The sequence below is a fragment of the Lonchura striata genome, chromosome 1 (genome assembly GCF_050655825.1).
Source record: "Lonchura striata isolate lonStrDom1 chromosome 1, ASM5065582v1, whole genome shotgun sequence".
Lineage (NCBI taxonomy): Eukaryota > Metazoa > Chordata > Aves > Passeriformes > Estrildidae > Lonchura > Lonchura striata.
In genome coordinates, this window is record NC_140703.1 from 113,957,594 (window position 1) to 113,974,592 (window position 16,999).

A 16,999-nucleotide genomic window follows, 5' to 3' on the forward strand; every position below is an offset into this window, starting at 1 on the left:
GCAAAGATCTGATTGCTGATTTGACACAGATTGAAACATATTAATTTGCTTTCAAAGATTTCTTTCACTAAAAAAAAAAAAACCCACCATTTTTCAAAAATGAAGCCTGGGGGTACCCACTCTGTCACTTCTGCCTGTCATCAACAAGATATCCCAGCATTTACATCCTCCCACCCAACAACTCATCACTGAGTGCAAGTGAAAAACCCCCAGTATTACCCTAAAGAGCAGCATGGGAGGAACTCTGAGTGTCCAAATGAACACTGTGCCTACCTGGGCCATGATGTAAAACCACAGATTATGCACATTATAGAAATAACCCAATCCAAACATTGCAGTGAAGAGTCCACTAGCGAGCATCCCCCCTGTCAGATAGTAGCGGATGGGCAGCCGCTCTCCGATGAGTCCACTTGGAACAGGGGAGGAAACAGAGAGAAAAGCCATCATTAAAAATGAGATCACACCCCAAAAGCCCTCACAAATAAAGGATATTTTGTGTTGTTTAACTCTGGTTGAGGAGAACCTCCGCTGGTAACTTCTGCTTGCCTTAGCAGCAGCAAAACAGCCATTTTTAGCACTTGATAGAGGGAAAAAAACCATAACAAAACACTTCAAGTTCATTAATTGCTAAGTTCTGACATCTGCACAAGCATCTTTCAGGAAGATACTCATCTGGAGCACATTCAAAGTCACTTACTTACAGAGTCATTTTCCAAATTATGTGTCTCCAGCCATTGAAAGTGAGACTTGTCTCCCTTGCTAACAACTCGAGTCATGAAGGTTCTGGCTTAGTCAATAAAAAAAAGCATCTCCAAACAGCAGCTAAGACTGCACACTTCAGGATGGGTTTGGTATTATTTTTAGGAGTTGTCTGCTCCCATTCTTTGACCAAAAAAGCCAGGACAATCATTTTAACCCAATCAGTGCAATTTAGAGACTGACTGGAGATTCATTGACTGATTCATTAACATTCTAGATGAAAAAAAAACAGGCTAGACTTCAACCTGGAAAATACTCCTGCACGAGGCAGTCAAGATTGGTGCAGGTAAAAATCTTTCAGTGTATCAGAGATTGATACCACTGGGGCTCAGAATCATGCTGGGTTTTTTGCCCTCAGCAATCAACTTCTCACTCTCCATCAGAACCTCTGCAGCAGGAAAGCACAGTATCACAAAAGTCAAACAACCATAATTAAACATCAAAGAGAGTGGGGTTTTACCTTAAATACATCCCAACTGCATATGCACACAAAAATGAGTAATCCAGTGCTCCCAGCAGCTGTTTGTAGTTGCTCTTATCTAAAAAATTTTCAAAACAAATCATCACTTTAATTACTTCCTAACCATTTTTACATATAACAAGAAAAAAGTTAATGAATGTGCACTGACATTCAATTTTCAATAGGCATATTTAGACTTCAGCAAACATTCTGCCAATGTTTTATTTAACAAAAAAAATATACCCTTTGGCCTCCAACATATTAGGAAAATATTGGTAAGTCCATCCTAAACTCTACCTTATTTAAAACAGCATTTTGGAAGAGAAGAAACATCAGTTATTAGCAAGGTGCCCTTTTCTTAAAAGGCCTTAGGCAAAAGAAAATTCAAAATCCAATTTAACAGGCTTGATTAGAAGTGGTAAGATGAGTTGCAAAAGCATGAGGTCTTAATTGTCAAAATGTCTAAAAAAAATCCACCATCATAGAGACTTTTAAACAATAAGCTTTATATATTTTAAAAAATATTAAGTTATTTAAATATTTAAAATATTAAGTTTTTTTTTTAAAGCCTTTTGCATCTCATTTTCCAACTATTCACAAAAAAAACAGAGCTCTGTGCTTTGTGAATAGTTGGAAAATGAGATGCAAAAGGCTTTAAAAAAAAAACTTAATATTTTAAATTGCTCTGCCCTGCAGAGCAAACAACCATAATCACACCTAAATGGGAACTGCAGACAGGACAGGGAGCAAAGGGGCTCCACCCTGATGGAAACACCAAGTCAGCTCTCAAGAGACTTGAGCTCATACCCAGGCAGCTTGTGCATTTATTTTGCAATAAATTGCCACAACTGCTATTGGCTTTGAGCAAGAAGTCACAGATATTAAAGCAAATTCCTTTCTCCAGTGTTTTTCTGGCAAAACTCACAGCTTTGCCAGAAAAATACCTGAAAGAACAAGTCTAAGAGCCATTCCAAAGGGGTAGCTTGGCAATAAAGGCCATGGAAAAAGGAGGAAATTTAGGCTGAGAAGTCTCCATTAAAAAGTCAATCAATATTTCAGACAACCAAACTCAATCTCCCCTTGGTCAAAGGACAAGAAACATTCTCCAGGTTTAAATGCATCCCACATGGGGGATTGAATGTTTTCAGTAGACCCTGCAGCAGGACTTCATATATTGGATTTTGTCCACAGAAACCCAGAAACCCCAGAGCTCAGATCTTTAATTATCTTTGAAGAGAGCAGGACTTTTTTTTTTTTTTTTAATTGCTAATTAAAAACTAATTAGAATGTATGGCTACACAGACTGGGGTGGACTGGCACATTGACAGAATGGGCTAATCTGTTTCACTGTTTCTGGTAGCAATAAAAGTGTCAAGGAATGATTCAAAGTCTCATTTAAAGTCAAATACAATTAAATTGAAATTTAGTTGTCCAGTAGGCAAATATTTTTTTCTATTCAAGTGAAAGGCCAGGTTCATAAACTATCCAGTAAGTTGTTAAGTCTCTCCTGCAATGAAGTCTCCCCTTTTTCTTTATTAAAATTGAGAAATATATTCCTTCAGGCAGATAAGGACTCTGCGAAGTTCTAATTTAGATAAGCACCAAGTAATTTCACTTAAAAGATTGATTGAATTAAACAAGCAGAAAATTATAATAATTGATTTTATTCTTCTGGGAAGAATAAAATACCCTTTTTTCCTAAGCATGCAGGCTAAAGACAAAACCCATTTTCTGAGTGAAAACGGATCTACTGAAACCATCTCTTAGATATAACAAGTAAAATAATATCACTTGTTTAAGTGACTTTAAGTAGCAAAAAAATGTAAGGCAAGTCACAACTTCACTTTCTGTGGAGAAATCAGTGAGGACATGGAAAAGAAAACACCCCTTCCATGCACATCCCTCACATGTGGAGAAATTGCTAATCATGAATAATTAATAATCGAATTATGAGTATCAGATCATTACTAGGAAAGAAAGATGCAAAGCCAAAGAAAGCCAAGCCTTACCAAATGGCTCCCATCCACACTGAGAGGCATTAAATGGCTTTTTGACAGGCTGGATCTGGGCAGCATATTCTTTGTAGGAGTCAAGTTCAACTTGACTTGCACAATGCTTATGCAGCTCTCCCTGAAACAGAAAGGACATTTGAAAATGGAAAATTCACTTGCAAGCTGGGGACTGATAACTCTCCTACAGCAAGAAATTTAACAATTCTGGACTTATATGTACCTATGTCAAACCTACCAAAATCAGTAAAATTGCTGGCCCTTATTAACTGCTTGGTATTTTACTGGGTGAAGCCACCATTACATGGTTAGAAAAAACATTCTACAGTGAACTGGTGTTTCTGACAGTGAAAATCTTTGAACTTGAGCAGTAACAGTGGGCAAATACTTAATGTAACAAGTAACATCAAGTACTTTGCCCACTGCTACTACTCAGTTTTATGCAATGCAGCACTGGGGGATTTGGTTTGTGTTTGGCAAGTTATAAACACTGAAGATTAAAGTTACAAACCCAGAACTGGAGAATTTGTGTCATCAGCTTCACTGGGAACAGCCACAAGGGTACAGAAAATGATGACCATGATGCTGAGCAGTACTGGGAACACTCTTGTAAATGCCACTGGAATGTTAACTCATCAGTTAAGAGCAACTTTTCTCAACCATAAGAATGCAAACCTCTCAAATATCTCTAATTAGATTCATTCACTTTAATTATATGTAGACACAGCTACTTCCAGCCCAAAACCCAGACTTACAGGCAATATTCTAGGTGTGGTCTCACTAAAGTTTATCAAGCAAATATCACTGTGTGCCAGCTTTATCAGTCTCTCATCTTGAAGGTATTTCAAGTTAAAGGTTAACCCTGTCTTTCACAACAGGAAATACTGAAAAAGACAACAACATCCGTGTCTGACAGAAGCAGGAGGATGTTTAAACAAGGACACCACCTCTCTTACCTTCACTATACTGATAGGCTTCCTTGATAGATGGAAGCTGGCATACAGCAGGAAAGTGAGAGAGAAAATGAAAGCTCTATACCTATGACAGAAAAGAAAAAAAAAATTGGAAATTATTTTATTTAGATTTTCTTTTAGCACGAAGTCACACAAAACCATTACACAAGTCATTGATAATATTGGAATAGTGGAAGACAAACTTTTTGAGTTCTCCAGCAGCCTGAAGACCCACCCTTCCAGTTATGCTGCTTCCCATCTGCTCTGATGTGGCCTTGAGAGGAGCCTGGTGGTACATGGGAAAAGGCAGGACAACGTGGCAGTGCCCTGAGCACACAGAGCTGACCTGCCTGGTGTGCAACCCTCCTCTGGGGGATATTAAATGTCAGCTCAAAATTATTAAACATCAGCTCAACACACAGAGTCAGATTCCACACCTCCCTGTCTTGCTGGGTTGGGTGGTATTGCTGGGACATAAGTGTTGGCTCTCTTAATTATCAGTTTGGAGAATTCCTTCTTTTCTTGCTGCTTTCAGGATTTTACTTTTGCCTTCCTCTAACAACAGAAATCAGTCATTTCCAGAGAGGGACAATGGGACTGACACTGCAGCACATGAACAGAATTGAGCAGCTTTGGGATTGGGAAGGAATTCTCCTTTGTGCCTCACTGGGATCCTTGGGTCTTTCTCTACAGTTCAGCTGAATTAAAAAGGCATCTTAATTTCACTGTCAGTGCAAGCATTAAACAAAGATAATAATCTGATCTATTCTAGTCCCTACCTGTGGTTTCAGTTGTTTAAGGAGAGCATTTTGTGGATTTGTGTTTTTAGAAGTACCTAAAGTGTGTCTCCTGGCTCCTTCTAGCCTTAATCTTAAAATTAACATCTGTAAATGTAAGTACATATGTATACATAAATATCTGATATCACACTGCCTAATACAGTCCCTGATTTTTAATTAACCTTTTCCAATAATCTTTTGCCCTATGAACTTTTACATAACCAGGGTTCCGTTTTATAATTCTGGCATATTCACAGGAAAGAAAGTCATTCCCCGAAAAGAGTTATTCACCCTCATGACTGAAAAGATCCTCACAAGGGATGAAACTGCAATTTGTTCCTGCTGCCCAACTAGTGAAAATGTCATAAAATGGCTCAGATGGAAAGTGCTCCATCTTCCATTTGTGGTGGGTTTTTTTTTGGGTTTTTTTTTTGTTTTGTTTTGTTTTTTTTTTGTTATTCACACACAATTGACTCAGTATTCTGTCTTGGGAACCACATGAACTGATGCCATAAAACTTCCAGGATTACTTTTCCTAATGCAAGGAGGATTTAATTTTTGTTAGGTTTTGCTAGGTTTTTTTTTGCTGTTTTTTATGTTCTTTTTAATAATGCAGTAGTGAGAACTAAAACTGTAATTCTACAAGTCTGTATCACACATCATATTACTGGGGAGAAAATACACTCTGGCAAAGAAAAGGAAGCTAATCTTGGGCACTCTTCCCACCTAGGATCTTGAAAATGCAATTTATTCTTTCAAATACATACCTTGCACAGAAAAGGACAAAAGGCTTTATTTTCTAGAATGCCTGACTAATAAGGGTTTGCCTGGATTTCCCAGCAAATTATCTCACTTTATAAATGTCAGCAATATTTATTTATCATACAACTGACTGTCTGCTCTTCCTCTATGCATTAAGCAATGAAAAAGCAAAAATTCTGAGCAAGGCAACAGTTACAGATTCACACTGTCCACAGCAAGGATCACCACCACCACTTCCAAACTTACCACTGATCTCGTGAGAATGAAGTGATGAAACGGATCCCAGGAGGAAGCTGAGCCATCGACACTACAGCTGCTACCAGACTTCAGGGGACACAATTATGGACGTGTGGCAGAGTTATTTGTTCTTCTGGAAGTGTAAAAAAGATCCCCCAAAGCCTTTGGATTCCACAAGTGTGGAATATCTGCTGCTGGGCTGATCTCCTTGCAGGTTTTTTTTTTTTCCTTCTACCTTCAGTCACGACGTGGCAAATCCTTCAGTCTGTTTACTGCTGATCTTCAAATAAGAGAAGCTGGTAAGTAAATAGTCTGGTTGAGTTATTTGGATTATTTTCTAATCATGACATTTGAATCAGCAATTATCCACTTTAGAGGTAAGTAAATTCACTAAATTTCACATCAAAAATGCAGTGGAGAATTTTAAGCCTATATAAATTGCAGCCTTCTCTGACTGTTTTATAATTTACTTTTAGAGCTGGGCATGGTAAAAAGCAGTGAAGACACAAAGGAAAGATGCACTCAGAACTTGATCCAAAGGCAGCTTATATCAGAACACTCAGCTTTTGTCCCAGAATGACTACAAACAGGCAACTCCCCAGCTCACAAAGATCTGTTTGAGCACATCAGAAACATTCATGAGCTTGCCATTTGCTGAGAAACGGCTGTAGTGTTTCCAGCCTGGAATGAGAGACTCCTCCAGCTTGAGAGTGGGTGCTCCTAAACAATGCTGCCAGCAAGGCTTGACCAGCTCTCCCTCTTCCATTCCCCTGGCGCAGTATCAGCACTGCACAAAGCTCCACATCGTCAGAAAGCCTTGGAAAAGGAAAAACCAGGTTTTTTCCCCACTTGAGCTCCCTACACCAGCACAAGGGAGAAGGCAGGACCGTGTGTGTCCTCAGAATACAGAGAAGAGCGAGATTGCGGTGGTTTGGTTTAAATTCTCACAAAGTTCCTCCTGTTTGTTCCAACGTGGGCTGAAGCCCCTTTACAACGAAACCCTCCCGGTTTATTCCAGATGCTGGAACAGGAGCTGGCTGCACTGGCAGCTGCCAAGTCAAGTGGCAAAAGGAGCCGTAGGCAAAAGGTGTGACTGAAAGTCAGGCACACAATCCCAGCAGGATCCAGGGACACTCCAGGACACACAACCCTCCTGGCAGCCCTCTTCAGTGCCAGCACAAGCCACTGCCATGCTCCTGATGGGAAGCTGGTAGGATTCAGGATGAGCTCTCCTGGTAAATAACAGGAGGTGAGCCAAAGCAAGAAAGCAGAACTGCCAAACCCACGTTTGGTGTTCACCTGGGAATTTTAGGGGCTGCCCAGGGCAGGTGAAGGTGTGAGACTCTCCTCTCATCTTCACTGCCCCATCTTACTACAGAAATCAAAACTGCATGTCCTCAGCCAGGTAAGTGACAACAAACAGGATCTGCCAGATCCAAGCTGGCAACATGAAAGCTTCACCACCTACACAGGCTTTATCCCCAGGAATAGAGGAACACTACCCCCTCTTTATATAACCGAGTATCCCACCAAAAGATCAAGGCTCTGCTCCTTGATGCTAACACATTTTTGTCATACCTCTATTTTTTCTACAATATCCTGGTTCAGCTTGCCACCTTTCTACCCTAAAAGTGAATTGACTTGCTAATCTCGTTTGGCATGTTCCACCCCCTCCCTGGCCCTGAATCAGATTGTGCAATTAATCAAACCCCATAATTATTCCCGCCCAACACAAGTTTCCTATCTCCTCTCTGAGGTTGCTGAGGTGAGAGAAAGTGCAACCCTACTCCCTCCTCCCAACTCCAGATAAAGATCCCTGGCTCCCTTGTGTCAGACCTTGTAGTCCTACAGCCATGGTTCAGGTGCCTGATCCATCAGAAATCCTGCCCTGAAGTACAGATGATCCAATAAAGAATATTAACTCATTCCATGGCCACAAAATGGCCACACACAATAAATCCAAGGCAGCAGGGGCATAAAGACAAGGATTAAAAACTGGCATTGCCCCTTACAGTCACAGGTGGCTAGTTAGGTCAGATTTCAAAATTCCAATTTCAAAACAATTATTTCTCATCAGTAATCTGTGTTTGGTTGAAATGAGACACATATAGCTCCAAGTGGGAGAAAAAAGTAAGGAGAAAAAGAGGTTGGCAGAAATAGCTCACAGCAGGAATTAATTTTGCCTCCAGCAGTAACAGATTCATTTCAGGGTGATCCCAAACCCCATTTATCCTCTCTTACAGTCCACTCCAAACATCAAAATGATTTCACCAACCACACCAAACGAGGTGACAGAAATACCAAGTGGGAAAAAAAAAACCTGAGAAGCCAGTAAAGAACAAACACCTGAGGTCAAATACCTCCTTAAACAGTTCTCTTAAAAAAGACTAGGGCAGGGCAATTATCATTATAGCAAAGCAATTGTTTAGCAGGTTACTATTTAACAGCTCTAGTGCAAACAGGAAAAGACTTCACACATCTTACAAAAGGTTTCAGTGCTCAATGGCCACGCCAGGCTGCACATCTGTGCACAGATCATACACCACCTCCCAGCAGTGTAGCCTCAGGATAAATCCCATCACAAGGATCCCAGCCACCCCCAGCAAAGATGACTGGACTATCAGCAGCACAGAGAGAACTGCAGCCTAACTCTATTTGACAGGGGTTGATTTCATTTTATGTACTGCAGGCAGAAACACCCGAGTTCTCATTTACATCTCAATAACTTGTTTCTGTCTCCACATATTTCTAAGTTCCTCTGACACTCACATGCATTTTAATAAACACAAAAAATATCCTCCAGATGATGCCTTAAGTTTTAGCTTTCATATTTTCCAGATTCTGTACTGCATTAGTATAGAACTCTGAACTTCATATAAAGTGTTAGCAAGTGTTTTGAAAAAAAAAAATTAAAATCCTTTTCCAGCCCAAGAACCATTGCAGCTTCAGGCCCAAAAAGTACAAACAATGGCAAATTGAGGAGAGCAATCTGGGAGATGCGAGTTCATAACCTGAAGCTGTAATTAGACAACTAACCACAATATGGAAATGGACCAAAACTTATAAAAGTGTGAAAAGTAGTGACCTGTCCTCCGTCTTGGATGTAGCCTTGGCCAGGCTCTTGAACTGCCCAAGGTGTTTCCTTTGAAAGCCTTTTTAATAAATCTCTACTTTATTCTTTTAATGCTGTCTAGTCTCCGTTTTAGGTGATAGAAGGTTGGAAATTTCACCTTTTACTGTAGATAAAAGCAGATTTTAACCAAGCTATACTTCAGAAATCACACTAAAAGGCTACAGCACATAACCAGTAGTTTATCAATACAATTTTTTATATTTCAGTTTTACTGCTGAAGCCCAAGGACAACGTCCCATCCAATCACTCAAACTTGTTTTACACTCTTTCGTTTTCAGCAACTATTTCTGCCGACAGCGAAACCAACCCCTCCACTTCCTCCTTGCCGTACCACATTGTACAAAGCCATGTTCTCGTATTTACTTTGAAACCATATTTACCTTCCAAACTTGGTATTGCTCCTTGTCTGCAGTGGCTGAAGCATACCTTCCTCCCTGTTTCAGGGAAGCGGCTTTTTCCCCTGCAAACACGGCAAAGGCGGGATCAGAGGCGCTGGACAGGCAGAGGGAAGGTCCTGCCCGGCACAGCGCAGCTCCCCCGGGGCTGAGATGAATTTTTGTGTCTGCAGAAACCAAACCAAACCAAACCAAACCAAACCAAACCAAACCCTCCCCGGGCTGTCCCTGAGGGCTCACAACGCCTTCGCACACAGGCGCAACAAATGCAAATTGTGCTTAATACCCGGCAGCTCTGCACCTGAGCCTGAAGCCGCCAAATCCATCACTCCGGCGCTTTAAATAGCCGCGTTCCTTCTATTTAAGTGGGGAAAGGGTTCAGCCACAGAGGAGCGAGCCGCAGGACCGAGCAGGCGGCTCCGGCCATCCCAAAGGTCAAGGGCAGCGGAGCCCAGCCGGGGACGGGGCAGGCACCGCCTTCCCCGGGACCCGCCGGCAGGGCTGGGCTGGGCAGGGCTGGGCTCTGCCCCGGGACCCACCGGCAGGGCAGGGCTGGGCTGGGCTCTGCCCCGGGTCCTACCGGCAGGGCAGGGCTGGGCTCTGCCCCGGGACCCACCGGCATCCCCGCGGTGCCACCCCCGGAACCGAGCAGCGCCTCCCAAACGACCCTCCCCGTCCAGCAGGATGGGGGCTCCGGGGAGAAACAAACGGGAGGGAAGGAGACAAAAGCAGGCGGAGCGGCGGTGGCCGGCAGGGTGACGGCTCGCCCGGCCCCTCAGCCGCCGCTCCCGGCCCGGCGCTCCCGAGCGGCCCCGCGGCCGAGGAGCCGCCCCCGCTCCGCCCCCGCCGCGGGCTCGGCAGGTGCGCCGGGCCGCCCGCACAGCCTACCCGGGCTGCTGCTGCCGCTGCCGCCTCCTGCTTCCCTCCGCTTCCTCCTGCTTCCCTCTCGCTGCCAGCCTGCCGAGCCGAGCCGAGCGGCCGGGCCGGGCGCGGCTGCGGATCGCCGCCCGAGCTGCGCGGCGGGGCCCGGCGGCCTCGGCCCCTCCCCGCCGCGGGAGGAGCCTGCGAGGGCAGCCTTGGCTTTGGGAAGGGCAGTGCCCGGGCAGGGAGCTGCTCCTGCGCCTCTCTTCGGACCCGGGGAAGCGCCTCTGCGGTGCTGTGTGCAGCTCTGGGCTCCTAAAGACAAGAGAGATGTGGAGCTCCTGTAGCGGGTCCAGCGGAGGCCACGAAGATGAAGGGGCTGGAGCATCTCTGTGTGTAGTAAAAGCTGTGGGAGCAGAGCTTGTTCAGTCTCGAAGATGAAGGGACTGGAGCATCTCTGTGTTGAGTAAAAGCTGTGGGAGCAGAGGTTGTTCAGCCTCGAAGATGAAGGGGCTGGAGCATCTCTGTGTTGAGTAAAAGGTGTGGGAGCAGAGGTTGTTCAGCCTCGAAGATGAAGGGACTGGAGCATCTCTGTGTTTAGTAAAAGGTGTGGGAGCAGGGGTTGTTCAGTCTTGAAGATGAAGGGACTGGAGCATCTCTGTGTTGAGTAAAAGCTGTGGGAGCAGAGCTTGTTCAGCCTCGAAGGTGAAGGGACTGGAGTATCTCTGTGTTGAGAAAAAGCTGTGGGAGCAGGGGTTGTTCAGCCTATAAGGAGACAACTGAGAGGACACCTCGTTAATGTGTATAAATAGCTAAAGAAGTGTTCCAAGACGATGGATCCAGGCTCTGTTTTGTTGATGCTGAGCAACAGGACAAGAGGAATGGGCAGAAACTGATGCCCAGGAAGTTCCACCTGAATAGTGACCAAGCACTGGGACAGATTGTCCAGAGAGGGTGTGGACTCTCCCTTACTGGAGATACTCCAGAACTATCTGGACACATTCCCGTGCCATGTCCACCAGGGTGGTTGGACCTGTGAGTCACTGTGGTCCCTTCCAGCCTGACCATTCTGTGATTGTGAACTGCTGCCCCTACTCTGGCAGGGCCCCAGCTCACCTCTGTCCTGCCAGAGAGGGAAACGATGTTCCCTTGTATCTGCTGTCCCCATCTGTCACCCCGGGAGCCTCTTCCACTGCAGGTGCTCCAGGGTGGTGGCTGGACCCATCTGCACTGCCCAGCACTGCCAGTGGGATCCCCAGGCAGGCAGCCCCCAGCCTGGCAGGTGTGCACAGCTGCTTCCCTGTCGGACACACATGAAGGTATTTCTGGTACCAAACATTCACAGATCATCTGAAAGCCAAGGGAAACGTTCAGCAGGACTTCATTAAAGAAGAAAATGCATTTACTTTAGTTGACTCCTGGTTTCATGATCCTGCAGTGTTTCAGAAACCCTATATCAAAGGTCAGTTTATTTATATAAATGCACACTTCCTGCTGCCAGTGTATTTATTCATCATGGCCACCTGACCAGAGCAAAAAACCCTGTGCTATTTCCTTCATCCAAGACTGAAAAGCTGCTGAAGTTATCTCACTCAGGTTTAAGTTTATCTGTGTAAGTCTGTCCCTTGTAGAGCACCACATGCCTGACAAGTGACTCCCTTAAGGCGCTCACTGAAGTGTCCAATGTTGTTCTCTTTTGCTCTCACCTTGCACTGCCTCTGCTGGGAATATCAATAAAAGAAACTCTGACTCCCAGTGTGATGTTCCTTGGGCCCCACATGTCAAACATTTAGCCACATGCTCAGCTTTGCTCCATGATCCCAGGGCATCTTTCCTTCACCTTCTCCCAGGCAGTAAAGGAACCCTTCACCCTTACTTTCACATTTGCAGAATCAGGGTTTCAGAGTGTTACCTGAACCATTGCAAATGCAGGTGGGTGCTGTAAAATCTGCTGCTTTAAAGCTTGTTGGTGACAAATGTTGATTCCGTCTTTCTTGCTGAGACTTGCAAGTAGTAAATCAGAGATTTAAAAAAAAAAATTTCCAAATGCTACAAATGTCCTACTTGGAAAGTTAATGCACTGCTTTTGATTATCAGCAGTCTTACCTTCTGAGGAGATGATTTGCATGAATCATGTGGCTGCACTTCTGCACCAACACCAGAAGAAACCCAGGCACTGTCTAGTCAGACACACACACAAGAAAAAATATTTGTCTTCTTACAGCAAAAAAGGTCAGACCCATCACAGTGCATCTGTATACATGGTTAGCCATCCCAAATTATCATAACAGCTATTCATCATCATGTCAAATCCTCATTCTTAAAAAAATCTCTGTTGCCTTGGCCCTTTTAAAATTCCTTAAAGAATTTAACCTTGCTTGAGTATCTTACTGTTCTGTTAACAAGCAGCTTGCAAAAAGCACGAGCTAAAGAGCCCCAGAAAACCCTGATATTTTTCATACTTAAAGTAGAAACTGCATCTCCCATTCAAATAAATGTTTCCTGTAATCCATTCCCTTGGCATCACTGAAACCTGCTGGCTGCCAGACTTGGCACAGCTGCTGTCTCTGCTATGCCAGCGTGGGTCACCAGCAGCTCCACTTGCCAGAAGCCATGAAATAAGTAGGAATACAGGGAGAGGCAGCAGCAGGAGCTCGTGCTGCTGCTTGCACAACAACCTCACAGAGGGGCCAGAGGTCGGGCAGAGATAAAAGGAGATCTACGTGGTTAAAAAAACAGAACACATACCCACAAGGTTTAAAATAACATGTGTAATGTAGAGCCTCACAGAAAATACAAACAGGAATCACTCTTAGCAAATTGCTTTCCAGAAGGAAGCACAAATGAAGGGTTTGGTCCAGAAAATTGTTGTGATGGGTAGAAAGCGTGGCAGTGGTTTGGCTTTTTAAGCCTGGCAACGTTCGTACCAGAGGAAATAGAAAAGGATGAGTTCTTGTCTGCAAAAGCAAACAGAAGTAAAGATGTATGAGTTGGCAGATGCTTTCATGTGCTTGTGATGGTGCTTCTCTCAGAAGAGATAATCTAATTTCCCAGTTGGCAGTAAAATTTTACTTTCACAAGTGGTGCTCTTAACTCCTCAAGTCCAGACAAAGCAAAATGCTTTGAAGTAAGTGGATGCTAGTGTCATCTTTCCTTCACTGAACAGGTCATGCTGGCTGAGCAGAGGTCTGGATGCCAACTCTTGCATCCCTTAGCTGATTAAAAGATTTATTTTCTTTACAGCAAATTGCATAAAAAATACCTTTTATTATTCATAATTGCACAGTTGGAAAAGATTATGTTTGGCCAGAGTGATCACTTCGTCTTAGGGGAATAAAAAAATTCATAACTTATTTACATAATAATGGGTTGTTAAATAATATTTGACTATCTAAGAATTGATATTTACTTAGACTTTATTCCCGACAAGTAGCAGGGTTCTGAGAACTGGTATAATCATAGTTTTTGGTTGCCTTTATTAGTTTTACAGGCTTTGTTTTCCCAACAGAGCAGCTGGAATATTGTATAAGCAGTTGACATCAGCACTGGGTGCAATTCAGATATAACCTGCCATTGAGCTTTGGCAGAAAAAAAAAAAAAATATATCCAAAGGAGCCAAAAAAAGAGAGGCTTTGAAGGCTGTGCCTGTATGTTTGGGAGTAGATGGGCACTTGGAGGGGCTGGAACCTGTCGAGCTGAGTTAGCACATTACATCCTGCCTGTTGAGAAAACAGTGCTGGCTCAGTGCCACACTAACATAACCACAGAATTTCCACAGTGGTACTTTCATTGCTTGTATCTTGCCAGAAATCCAGGAAGCACCAGCTGGTAGCTTTGGGAAAAGACACCAGCAGACAAGAGCAGTGGGCCAGGCTTTTCCCCAGGCAGAGCAGGGCAGTACCTGAGTACTAAAGATGACTTACAAAGAAAACACCCTGCAACCTGTGGAACACGGGCAGAGAGGGGCAGTAAAACTGTATGTACAAATGCCTACATAAAGATAGATACTGGTCAGCCTGGAGGAGACAGAAATAACAGCATTTATCTGAAACCTGTGAGTTGTCTGTCAGACTCTGACCTTCCCAAGGCTTTCCAGAGGGCTGGAGAGTGGGATGGTTAAACCACCTCATGCTGTCAAAGGAAGGATCTGTTTAAAAAGGGGCTGTAGCAGCAGTGGTGTTTTTTGGGGATCTGCTGAAGGCAGCCCTGGGCAGAGCTTGTGGCCTGGGATCCGTGGCTCCTGTAGCAGGGATGGAGGTTCCCTGGAGCAGCTCTCACACCTTCAGCCACCTGCTCACAGAAAAATGAACAGGAATGTTCTGAGAATGAAGAATTTAAAACAAAACCAACCAAATAACAAAAACACAACCAAAGCCAAAACACAAACCAAGCTGTATTGTTATAGATGGAATCTGTGAAACATCAAGTAGACCATTGTCTGTTAAAAAATGTGAATCTATTTTGAGGAACTTATCTTGTAGAATTTTATTTTGCTTCCTGCAGGAAATGGGATAGTTTTTCTTGTTATTTTGCCCTTATTTCTACTCTTAAATTTCCTGAAGAACTGGGTGGAAGTGCAAGATACGGCTACAAAAGCAATTGCTGGGGAATAAACAGTGAATTAGGCAGTAGGCTGCTGGCAGATTTCCCTTCTCCTTGCTTGCAGACTTGATCACTGATGGGTACTTAGATGAGGAGGGAGCACTGAGGCATATTGTAGCAGAAATCAAATATCAGAGCCATGGTAAAATAGAAAGCAGACCAGAACAGAGCTTGCACTAAAGCAATTGCCTTGCAAGTCATGAATAAGAAGAGGATGTTCAAAGGTATTCAAGCTGACAGGAATGAGGAGACAGCAGATTAGTCCCATCTACCTCAATCATTTCATTATTGTCTATTGAATTAATTCTGAATTATCAGATTAGGACTTCAGGGGGTATAGACAAAAGGATTGGGCTGCTTGAGCTTTATGTCATTACTAGCTCTGCCTGAATAAAGAAGATTAGGCTTGGGGTTTTATTTAATGTAAAAAAAAAAAAAAAAGAAAAAAGAAAAACAACCAAAAACACTTCCAGAGAAAAATAGAGAAAATTGTAATATTGATGCTGCTTTATTTTTATACTGACCATAAGGCTTTTTTTTCCTCTCATAAATGCCAACTGCTTTCTTGGTATCACTAGTAACATTGACTGTTGTCAAAGTCTTGAGAAAAGACATCAGCAACAATTTCCTAAATGGAACCAAAGGGACCTCTGTACATCCTCACTGCACTTTAGTGGAAAGGAAAACCCCTTAGGTAAAAGGAGAAAACCTGACAGTTTTCCCAGATGTCTGAAGAATGGAATGCAGCCTGTACTTCAAATTGAGCAGTGAGGTCAGAGAAATGGGAGGCAGGATGTAAATACAACACTTTCCCTTGGATAATCTGCAGGAGGGAAATGAAAGGTCATATTTAGCCAAGAGACTAAAAAAGCATTATCTGTATTTCAAGAATGGCTTTCACACAAACTTAGGTTTTTGAATAGTCCTGCCTTCAGGATATGCAATGTTAATTGTATTTAGAGGAGGCAGTTGTAAACTGAGTGGCTAGAAAGGTCATTTGCTTGTTCTTCTGACTTTGTTATGAGCACAAAAAGAGGCTATCTACTTGGCATACACACAGAGTAAGCAGATTTCATTTTGCCTGTAAAGAGCTTAAAAAGAGCTATGTGGTGAGAAGTTCCCATTTTGCAAAGGATTTTGACATTTCAAAATCTTGCTTAATTCTCAATTGGATTAAAAAAAACAGTATATGGAAGTTAGTGACAGTAAATTCCACTTTGTCCACTGTTTGTTCCCATTATCTCAGAAAATATTGAAAGTGTGCCCGATGATATTGCAGAATATTAAAAAGACCTGAAATGTATATTCCCAAACAAGAACTCCCCTTAGGATATTATTTCAATTTCATAATCCCACATTTTTCCTCCAAAAGGCTGTTGAAAACAATCTGGTTTATATTTAAGTGTCAGGAGGAACAGATCTCATTTCATTAGGTTTTTCCTGACAGTTCCTGTTGACACTTTGTTAATATCTGTTACCAGCCACGCATTACATTTTTATAGGGAGAAAGATGGAAATTACTGTCTTCTAACAGAGAAAAAATATTTCCTTGAAGATTTCTGTTCTTTAAGTCTTGTCAAAAGACATTATCCTGCCCAGGTCTATCTTACCAAAAGGGTCACCTGCATCTCTAATTGAGCCCAGAGCAAAACTCAAACTGACTTCAGTGCCAAGGACTGACCCTCCCAGAGTCACCAACTCTGTCAGGAGTAGTTGAGTAATGTGTGAAGTGAGGAAACCAACCTGTGAGTCAGGCAAATGATCACTCATCCTGGTAATTTTGATGGCAGAAGATGAAAAGGCAGCTCCCTAAAGCCCCACTGCTGGCAGGGTGGAGAAAAGCTGGAGCAGAGGCGCTGCCCCTGGAAGAAGGAAGCATGGTAGGACAGGGGCAGAGAAGTGAGCTCCTGGAGGGCAGGAATTCCCAAATGTACCAATTGGGAATTAAGCAGCATGCTGCCTTTACCACATCAGAGGCTGTGTGTGCACCCTGCTGTGGCAAGCACATTTCTCTCCCTCTCAGGATCTTTCATAGAGGTGCACAGAAAG

The 16,999-nt window shown here is 43.2% G+C and overlaps 1 protein-coding gene across 6 annotated transcripts in view; it reads right to left on the bottom strand.

Moving 5' to 3' along the window:
• SLC37A1 (solute carrier family 37 member 1) overlaps positions 1-10,538 on the bottom strand; it is a 35,503-nt gene extending 24,965 nt beyond the window's left edge. For 2 of the 6 annotated variants that reach the window (XM_085586662.1, XM_085586695.1), the window contains exons 1-5: positions 5,969-6,160; positions 4,185-4,266; positions 3,229-3,349; positions 1,220-1,298; positions 274-409 (exon numbers count right to left, since the gene is read on the bottom strand). In XM_085586662.1, the coding sequence (XP_085442788.1) occupies positions 274-409; positions 1,220-1,298; positions 3,229-3,349; positions 4,185-4,266; positions 5,969-6,024 (474 nt within the window). In that variant the 5' untranslated portion in view covers positions 6,025-6,160. Of the gene's footprint in view, positions 1-273; positions 410-1,219; positions 1,299-3,228; positions 3,350-4,184; positions 4,267-5,968; positions 6,256-9,472; positions 9,553-9,788; positions 9,906-10,375 lie in introns of those variants that run through there. The other 4 variants (XM_085586680.1, XM_085586666.1, XM_077781692.2 and 1 more) reach the window with 4 other exon arrangements.
• Between the last annotated feature and the right edge of the window lie 6,461 nt (positions 10,539-16,999).